The sequence below is a fragment of the Prunus mume genome, linkage group LG3 (genome assembly GCF_029339155.1).
Source record: "Prunus mume cultivar Tortuosa linkage group LG3, ASM2933915v1, whole genome shotgun sequence".
NCBI classification, from domain to species: Eukaryota; Viridiplantae; Streptophyta; class Magnoliopsida; order Rosales; family Rosaceae; genus Prunus; species Prunus mume.
The window spans coordinates 5,564,630-5,575,020 of record NC_142700.1 but is presented as its reverse complement, the minus strand read 5'-3'; the positions used below and the strand labels follow the sequence as shown (position 1 = coordinate 5,575,020).

Genomic DNA, 10,391 nt, shown 5'->3' with positions numbered 1-10,391 from the left:
AATTTAATGTTTTTAATTCTCAAAATATCATCATTCATTTTAAACAAATGAAATGCACCACCACATTTACTACCTCCACAACCACCGTTTATATCCAACATCACCTCCTCCTTATTCACCACCACCGCGCAAACATCCACCACCACCACCTCCAAACTACTGCCAGACATAACACTACCATCATGTCTATTTTAGTCATTATTCACAGCATTTTATATTAAAATTTACCAAACGATTGCCCTTGCTATTCTTTGAAACCCCAAACTATTAATTGCAACAAATTTGAACGTTGAAATGGTTTATATAAATTTAGCAAACATCCAACAAAACTACTGCCAGACGCATTTGCCCTATATTCTTTGAGAACGAGCGTATTCAGAGCGTAAACTGGAAAAAACAAGTATGGGTATGAACAATGGAGACTTGCAATGTTCAACTTTGGGTACAATATCCCTGAATGAAAAAAGAACAGTGAATTGAGTTCTGGACCTGTACAGAAACAATACAAGAAGAGGATGGCTTTGCTCGCATCTCTCATATTCTCAGCCTACTCCAGTGGTTTAGCTAGTCCCAGCCTCCATGTTGGTTGCTTGACTAGCTTGACTAGCTTGAGCTTCTACTCTATCAGTCTCCCTTGCTGCATCATATGAAGCATGCAGCGCAACGAATATATAGTAGACGAGCAAAGCTAACGTCCAAATTGCGAATCTTATGAATGAAGGTACATCAATAGAACCCAAGATGAAAACATTGAATGCAATGCTAGCTGATGGCAACCAAGGAACCAATGGCACCCCCCACAGTTTAGGTTTCTTTGCTTGTTTGAGGGTCAATTGCAAGCCTAAAGTGGCAGCAAACCAAAGTACGCCTGTCACGACATAGCCAATCCAACCCTGGCTAAGCACCCAATAAACAGCAGTAGCAATCGATGATCCTACAATTAGTGTCAAGAATCCAATGAGTTTGTTTCTGTCAGAAGTTGATGTTTCGCCAGTAACGTAGTATCGTCGTACGATCAGTGCTAAGGAAACAAGGGAAAAGATGAACAGGGTTGATATAGAAAGAAGGTTTGCCAGGACATCAAGGCTTGTGAAGAGGGCAACAAGGGAGTTTGCAACAGTCATAATAACCGTGGCATTCACAGGCGTGCCAGTTTTTGGGTGGATGGATGCCAGGATTGGTGGTGCCATGTGGGTGCGCCCAATGTGAGTGAAATACCGAGCTTGAGCGATGAGGTTGGCTAGCAGGACTGTTGTCATGCCTTTAATTGCTCCCAAGGCAACAATGTACTTTGCCCAATTCATACCAGCAGCTTGAAAGGCCATGGTGAATGAGGCATCAGCATCAATTTGGCTGTATGGCTGCATCAGGCACAACGTAGCTGAAAGGACGCAATAAGTTGTTATGGTAACCAACATTGAGCCAATCAGCCCAATCGGGATATCTCTACCAGGGTTTTTGATCTCCTCCCCCAAGGTTGCCACACCATCAAATCCTACATAAGCAAAGAAGAGAACCGCTGAAGCTTTCAAGACACCGCGGAAGCCAAATGGTAAAAAGTTTGTGGTGAAATTAGCAGGGTTGGCCTTGGTCATGCCGGTAATGAAGATGAAAACCAAAACCACCAGATGGACGATAGTTGTAACTGAATTGAATCTAGACGAGGCCTTCATGCTCAAGGCTGCACCGATGCAAACCAAAATGGAGATAACGACGGCAATCGGGTCTAATTGGTTGAAGTTGTCGGCAAGGGCTGGCACGTTGATTCGAAAATCGTTGGGATTGTGATTGCACAATGTAGCAAAGTATGAGGTCCATGACCTTGCCACACTAGCACCTGCTACTACATACTCAAAAAGGATGTTTCCAGCAGCAATATAGGCCACAAAATCACCAAGTTCTACTCTAAGATAGGAAAATGAGCCTCCAGCCACAGGGAGTTCCACTGAGAACTCAGTGTAGCACAGCACTGATAGTAGTGCAGAAACACCTGATATGAAATAAGAGATTACTACTGCAGGGCCAGCATCGTTCCTAGCTGCCTGACCGGTTAGCACGAAAATTCCTGCCCCCATGACTGCTCCAATGCCGAACCAAATGAGATCCCACCAATTGAGGGTTTTCTTCATCTGATTGTGGCTACGTGCACGCATTTGTTCGAGCTCCTGATGGTCCATGGACCGTGCCAGGATACGGTCTGTGAGCCTTGTTTTTGTGTTGGCCAGTGCATGAACATAGTTTACCCAGCTCTTGAATGACTCCTCTGGCAAAAAATCTTCCTTGCTGCAAAAGCAACTTCTTTTCCCGATCCCATTGCCCTGTCCACCACCAGCAGCTTCAATGCCAGTCACCATTTTTGTTGCCTAGCAACTGAATTGATTTGTAATAACAATTAGACAAAATTATTAATGTAAATAGAACTTAGAAGGATGTTGTCTCTTCAGTGACAGTCACCATTTTTGCTGCCCTCAAACTGAATTGAGTGTAATAACAACTAGACAAAAAGATTAATATAAATAGAACTCAAAACTTAGAAGGATGTTTCCTTCCAGGAAGGTATATATATATATATGCAATATATTATTGATCAATTAATTATCTTTAAAGACAAATAAAAAGGCTAAAACATTGGAATGGATAAGCGCATCATTTTTGGTTCCAGGGTTAATTCCCACCGTAACAAAGAGAGATGTTTGGGTGAACAGCGGATCCGTCCTGAGATAACAAATAAGATCTCAAATGCTAAAATAGAATCAGTCAACTAACAAGATTAAATCCTCATTAACCGTTAACCGTTAACTGTTTAGCCAAAAGTAAGAATTAAAAAGTTGGAATTAGATTCTATTAATTATCCAAACGAGAAATGGAATTAGAATCATTGAAATAAACATTCCAAATTGTATCTGAATTGAATTTGAATTGATGATATATACAAATAAATCATTTGAAATAAACATTCTCAACTTTTATCTGATTTCTATTTGAAATGATGATATATACAAATGAAATCATTTGAAATAAACATTCCAAATTGTATCTGTTTTTTTAGTTTCCTCCAATATTTTATCTTCTATGTCTTTTCCGTAATTATTTTGGGATAACATTAACTTCGTTGAAACATAAAATCTCACCCATCTTTGGACTTGATTTGTCAATATCTATATAAAATGTGAATAATCATGCCCCAAACACTCACACAAATATGCCCTACACCAACAACATTATAATCCTCATGACATTTTCTCCACATTTTTGTATATATACAAATTATGTTTTTTGAAGACCAAGAAAAAAATAAAGGTGTTTTAGATGAGGGAATTGTTGTTGAATTGGCTCTAATCGTTCAAATTTGACAACCCAATTTCTTCTTACTATGTTTTTAAATAGAAAATTAATTAATTGGGAGTTAAACTTTGTTTTACTCCCATGAGAGAAATATCAAGTTTCAGAGCCATGTCTTGCAACAGTATGTAAGCACAGAGCCACCATAGAAAAAACCCAGTATGTTTGTCTATCCTCAGGATAGAGAACCCACCAAAACAACTTTTATTTAAATACTTGGAATTTTAACGAGGATTGCTTCCCCTCAAACTTGGTATATTAAAAAAGTACTAGTATTAAGTAATGGTATCAATAATAATGATAATAAAGGATTTGCCAACTCAGATAATAGAAAATTCCATAACCAAAAATAAAAACAAGTTATATCCATCAATGTGACGATTATAATTTATATAGTTGTGTTCATATCTAAGGCTTTTCTATTTTTTTGTTGGGAAATATATTTTATTAAAAAAATATCATAAGATGTACAGTGGATAACCAAAATTGTTAATCCACAACCCAAACGTGACAATCACGAACAAGGGGCTGCATCTTAATTAAAAGATTCAAGGCCACAGGGTAAAAAAAGAGCAAAAAGTACAGAAACAAAGACACAAGGGCAAGGCAACTTCGACCAACAAAAAAAAAAAAAAAAAAAGACACAAGGCAACATGCTCCTCAGCAACAACAACGTGTGGGATCTGAGAGAAAAAAACAAGAATAAATTTAAGTATATAAGGCTTAAGATCATAGTCTTTGCATTTCTTGTGTATAAATTTATGCATACATGATTACAAATTTTGACCGTTAACTATGCCATTCCCAATCCAAACAGCCACTCTCTTGAACTGAACTCAAAATGTAGAGTCTACAAACTTACGCCATCAGACAATTTCCACAGTTTACTGTTATATTATTTATTGAGAAGAGGAAGAAGAAGAGGAGGAAGAAAGAAAATCAAACTGCATGCAGTAGTTTCTTCCTTTTCATCTACCTCAAAGGCTGACTGGTAGAAATTCCCAAATTTTCACCCTCTTGAGACCTCAAAAACTAAGAAAACCAACTAGACCTAGATTCAAACATAGAGCAGGAAAAAGCTCTGGATTTGCATGCAGTTGGACGCAAAACCAGATTTAGATTCTGGAGCAGTGATGAAACATTAAAATAATTAACTTCAAAATTGTACCAGAAAAATAAAAATAAAAACGTACCCTTTGGAGGCTAGGCTAGGGTAGGCAGCAAGAGCAGGTTACACCAAATATGAGGTTTGATTTGAGGAGCGTTAGAGAAGAAGAAAAAACCCAGAAATCAATCTGCCTGGTTGAAATAAGAAGACATTGGAGAAATCGAAAAGGCAAGAGATAGGCTAGCTGTACTCTCTGCATTTACTATTTACCATATTTGTATTAATTGGTCAATCAATGGGTATTTATTTCATGGTAAATCAAATAATATTTGCCTTCCAAATTAGCATACAAATTATTTATTTACTTGGTAACAAAATCTTACTATATAAATAAAGATAAATTCTTGCATGTAAAAAAAACAATATGACATGAAATCTATGTATTCAGTTTTTTTTTATTTTAATGGAGGAAAACAAAAGAAACAAATCTCTCCCTGTCTCTCTCTAGTTCTTTGGAAGAAAAAGTTCATGGAGAAAGAAACCTGTGAAGAAACAATTTTAAACATGTATAAATCATACTTATGAACACCATTCATGTAAATCACATCTCTAATACAGATAAGTCTAATCATCTCCATAACTGATATGATTCAACGAGCAAAAGAGGTCAAGGAGAAACATATTCCTATCTTTAGGACCAACCCCTTCCTTCTTCCTTCTTGTCAAACAGCAATATCACACACAAACATTTCTTTCACACATTCAACAAACACTTTCTTAACTAGCAGGATGTGCAGAGGTATTGCTGCCACTTTTGCCGTCTAACTCGGAGTCTCTTGCTGTTGAGGGAGCATAAACCTCTGCAGCTTCAGCCTTCTTCAACTCGAGATTTGTACCGGCCTCCAACCGCCTCGCTAGAGAGTCCTTTGCTGTGTCGTAAGAAGCATGCAATCCAAAGAAAAAGTAGTAAACCAGGATGATCAAAGTCCACGCTGCAAACCTTATGAATGAGTCACGATCGATTGACCCAAGTAGGAAAATATTGATGGCAACTGACAGAGATGGCAACCACGGCACCAATGGCACCCCCCAAAGCTTAGGGCTCCTTGCTTGTGGGACAAGTATCCAAATCCCCAACGTACCCAAGAACCAAAGAGGCGCGGTTACCACGTAGGCAGTCCACTTATCTGTTTTACTCCAATACACAGCGGTGGCAATTGAAGAACCAACTATGAGGACAAGGCAGGCAATGAACTTGTTCCTGGTGGCCTGAGTGGTGACGCCGCTGACATAGTAGCGGCGAACGAGAAGCGCAATCGCGACAAGGCTGAAGATGAACAATGTGGAGATGGAGAGAAGACTGGCCAGAACGTCAAGGCTTGAGAAGAAGGCAATGACTGCAGTGGCTGTAAGCATGGTGACTGTGGCATTGACAGGGGTGCCTGTTTTGCCATCAACTTGGGCAAACCATGGAGGCACCATATGAGTTCTAGCAATGTGAGTGAGATAGCGAGCCTGGCCAACCGCCCCAACAAGCAACACACTTGTCATGCCTTTCAGAGCTCCCGCCGCAACGACGTACTTAGCCCATCCCATCCCAACAGCTTCAAACGCTACTGAAAATGGAGCTTGTTCATCGATACTGCCATATGGCTGCATAAGGCATAAAGTCACTGCTAACAAGCAATAAACGAATGTGGTAATGACCATTGAGCCAACAAGGCCAATTGGGATGTCCTTGCCAGGATTCTTGGTTTCTTCAGCCATAGTTGAAACAGCATCAAATCCAACATAGGCGAAAAACAGAACAGCTGATGCCTGGAAGACGCCTCGGGGGCCAAAAGGGGCAAATTTCTCGTAGTTCTTGATGTCGGCTTTGGTGAGGCCGGCTATGATAATGAAGAGAATGACAATGACATGAACAATTGAGGCAATGTAGTTGAGACGAGAAGAGCCCTTTGTGCTGAGGACAGCGAGAAAGCATATACCAATAATCACAACAACAGCAATGGGGTCGAGGTACTTGTAGTTCTCCCTCAAACCAGGAGCAACGATCCGAAAATCGTTGGAGTCGTGGTTGCAGAGAGTGGCGAAGTAGGAGGTCCAGGAACGAGCAACAGCTGCACCACCTATGACATATTCAAGGAGGATGTTGCCTGCTGCAATGAAGGCCATAAAGTCCCCAAGCTCTACTCTTAGGTAGGCAAATGAGCCACCTGAAAAACCACATTCAGTCACATGAATTGCTCTTTTTCATGAAATGAATTTACTTAGGAGGGGGCCTAACTTGTAAACCACTCAAGTCAACAAAATTACTACTTAGTTCCTTGGAAATAAGAGATTAGTATATATATATATGCATACATAGTTCTTCAAAATAATTAGCTAGGATCAATAACTATTACTATGAACTGTTCATAGTTAAAGAAATGCTGCAAAGGCAATGAATGCATGTGGCATGCGTGCTTGAATTCAATAAAGCTCATATATCATACACATAAAAATGAACAATGAAAGTGAAGAATAAATTTAATTGTTCATGGAATTTTGAGTTTTAAACTAGAGCAAGGAGATTTGCATAACCATAATAATACATTAATTGTGTGATCCTAGAGAGTGATTTAAAATCCAACCCCTACATTTTTTTCCCTCCAAAATTGAACCAGCCTATAGAAAAGTCTAGACTCTCAAGTTCAACCCAGAAAAACTCTTTGATTAGGGTGGTCACATATTCACTCTTATTGATGTGACTAAACAAGTCTCAACCCACAATATTTAAGTCAAAGTTCAAACCTTGGGTTTTCTTATCTCTGACCATAAAAAAGAATTGAAAAAAACCCAAGTTTGAATCAAAGACTGCCAGGTCATCATGTCATTAAAATCTGCCGGCCATAAACAGAAGATCCGGAATCAACGATGAATAATATATTAATACGTGGACAGGCTGGCCAAGCAACATAATGAGCTGTCCGCCACATCCTTCAATATATTAATATGAGTGATGAGAAATCTGTTAAACACCTATAATCCAAGAGATCGAGATTTTATATAATATATATAGGGCGGATCTGTGGCACCATATTTTTGACACAAGTTTTGACACAATTTTTGAGTCATTAGATTACTCTACTTTTAATGGTTGAGATTAAATCTAATATAGCAAATAGTTTTAATATTTTAAATAAACAATCATTAATTTTATTCTCTCTCATAAAATAAAATAAAATAAATTTCTCTCTCCTTCCTTTTTTATTGAAAACGGAATCTCTCTTCTCGGAGAAAAACTTTCCTGGCACAGCTAGCAACTAATTTTACTTCCAATTTTAAATATTAAAAAAATATTATGAACCTATTTTCTCCTACCTTTCGCATCCCTCTCTATCTTCAATGACTACTCCACCATCATCATCACCACACACCCTGCATTTACTCCTCTTTTTCTCTTTAATCAACCAGCCCACACAATCAATTTGTTTTTCAATTAAAATTTTACAAAGTATTTTCACCCATGTTCTTCCTCCTCTCTCTCTCTCCCCCATTCCCCTTTCAGTCCCCAAAAAAAAAACACTTTGTTCTTCTTTTATTTCTGGTGTTTCATCACTTCCTCTTCAGTCACTTCTTTAACACCCACATATCATATATTGATTTCTCTTTTTTTTTTCTTTTGCTTAATATATTTAACTGAAAAGGTGAAAAATGATAATACTTTATGATAATGGAATGACATGAGAGATTCCTTAGATCTGGAGAAGAAATCAATACATGGTGCGATTTTTCTCCCCAAAACCGCACCTTCACTGTTCTCTGACAGGACCCAAGCTCTCTCTCAGCTTCACCTTTCCAAATTTTCCAAAACTGCCCAATAGATAATAAAATTTGAAGAAAAAAATAGGAAGAGATTCCCCAAAAGTATATTGTTCCCCCACAAAACCGAAGCCAACCCAATATTTCTCAACTCCACCATTTACAAATTTTTCAGATTTCTCCAATAATTATACCTCACTAAAATTAAAACTGAGAGATCAATACCAAGAGTGGGTTATGAAGGATTACTGATTGAAGAGAAAAATAGGAATGCAGGAGTGTGTGGATGATGATGATGGAGTGACTAAAGTGAAGAAAGAGAGAGATGAATGGAAGAAATTTGGGAGGAAAATGACAGTCAGTTCTTCCACTTCTTAGACATTATAAAAAAAAGTGAAAGGAAGAAATTTGGGAGGAAAATGAAAATGAAATGAAACCTAAAAAACCTTATTAATTAAGAAGCTGGTTTGGAGAAGAGAGAGAGAGAGAGGCGTCAATTCTCTGTAGAAGAAAGAGATAGAATTAATTAATTAAAGATAATTAATGAGAAGAGAGAGAATGAATTCTTAATTAATATGGTGTCAGAATTTTAATCCCAATGTATAAATATTAATTAAAGAGAAAAATATTATTTTTTCATGTCATGTTTAATCTCAATCATTAAAAGTGGAGTAATTTAATGGCTTAAAAATTGTGTCAAAACTTGTGTCAAAAATATGATGCTACGGATCCGCCCCAGTATATATATATATATATAAAAGTCTTATAGAATAGAAATAAATTCCAACTTTCTATAATATCCATCTATGATTCGATTTTACTTTAGACTTGTCTGACGCCCACCTAGAAAGTTTTTCAGAATATTGAAAAAGATTCCTTAACGTAAATCATTCCTAACGTGACTAATTTAGATACTTTCTCTTCTTAATATTAAAAAAAATTAAAGTCATTAATTTATTCTAATAATACTTCTCTTCTTAATATTAAAGAATATTAAAGTCGAATATCAACGGAATCTCAATAAAATAAATTTAAATAAATTATTAAAAAAAGTCGTTGCATGTTTATTCATGAAGCTTTGTTAGCGTTGCCGTACGTACCTGCAACCGGAATCTCGACCGCGAACTCGGTGTAACAGAAAACCGAAAGCAAGGCGGAGACGCCAGAAACGACGTAGGATAAGACGACGGCGGGGCCGGCGTGATTCCTCGCCTCGAGGCCGGTGAGCACGAATATTCCGGCGCCTATGACGGCGCCGATTCCGAACCAGATGAGGTCCCACCAGTTGAGCGTCTTCTTCATCTCGTTATGGCTCTGCGCCTTCATCTCCACCAACTCCGTGCTGTCCAAGGACCGGGTCAAGACCCGGTCCTTAAACCGACCCGGAGTCTGGCTCAGCGCTTTTACGTAATTGCCCCAGCTCTGGAACGACTCCTCGGGGAGAAAATCGTACTTTCGGTAAGTGCACCCTCTCCTCCGTAGCCCCACATCTCCTCCGCCGCTCGCCTCCGTACCGCTGGCCGCCATCCTGTATTAATCAAATTCAAAATCCAAATTTTCAGAACAATCTAATTCGTTAAAGAAAATAAATAGATCACAAAAGATTCACTCAGAGGCTTCAATCAGTACCCTTATTTTCTGTTTGGTCGCCGAGAAAATGAAGAAGAGAAAATAGCTGAATTGTGGAGATCCAGAACGCACGTTCGAATTTGACTTACATATATGTATATATATATATACACACACAAAAATATTAGTTTTCTAGAGAGAGATCTAGAAAGAGAGTGAACTTAGACGAAAATGGAGAGAGAGGTTGACGCGGGAAAACTTGGTCCAGCATAGCAAGCGAGCAGTTATATACGCCCACTGCTTTGTAATTATTTCAGACGATTCTGAACCGTTGATCTGGTCACTCTTCTCGTAAACACAGACGTTAGTATTTGTCTCTAGCTTATCTGATTATGGGAACAATTATATAAAGAATTAAAATGGCCATTTTTATATAATTAATTTAATTTTCTAGATTTAATCATTTCACGCAATTACGAAGCTGGACAAGATGTCGTAACCGGACGGCTACGATTGCATTATTTGAAGAAGGGTTTGTCCAGTTGTCACACGAATGTGAGCCTCCACA

At 38.2% G+C, this 10,391-nt stretch overlaps 1 protein-coding gene and 1 pseudogene across 2 annotated transcripts; both read right to left on the bottom strand.

Moving 5' to 3' along the window:
- Positions 1 to 370: 370 nt before the first annotated feature.
- Positions 371 to 4,759, bottom strand: LOC103325249 (cationic amino acid transporter 1 pseudogene; annotated as a pseudogene). The gene is made up of 2 exons (XR_016125474.1): positions 4,536 to 4,759; positions 371 to 2,370 (listed from the first exon to the last, which is right to left on the bottom strand). The product of XR_016125474.1 is annotated as a cationic amino acid transporter 1 pseudogene (transcript).
- A 116-nt stretch (positions 4,760 to 4,875) lies between these two features.
- AAT1 (amino acid transporter 1) lies at positions 4,876 to 10,135 on the bottom strand. Its single transcript, XM_008227339.3, has 3 exons — positions 9,884 to 10,135; positions 9,355 to 9,782; positions 4,876 to 6,666 (listed from the first exon to the last, which is right to left on the bottom strand). Exons 2-3 carry the CDS (start codon positions 9,779 to 9,781, stop codon positions 5,228 to 5,230), a joined length of 1,866 nt encoding a protein of 621 aa, XP_008225561.1. The 5' UTR covers position 9,782; positions 9,884 to 10,135; the 3' UTR covers positions 4,876 to 5,227.
- Positions 10,136 to 10,391: the final 256 nt, after the last annotated feature.

Coding starts and splice junctions, on each gene's coding strand:
- AAT1 (XM_008227339.3), bottom strand. CDS start 9,781: ATGGCGGCCAGCGGTACGGAGGCGAGCGGCGGAGGAGATGTGGGGCTA. Junction 6,667..9,354: donor GGTCGAGATTCCGGTTGCAG/GTACGTACGGCA, acceptor GTGGTTTTTCAG/GTGGCTCATTTGCCTACCTA.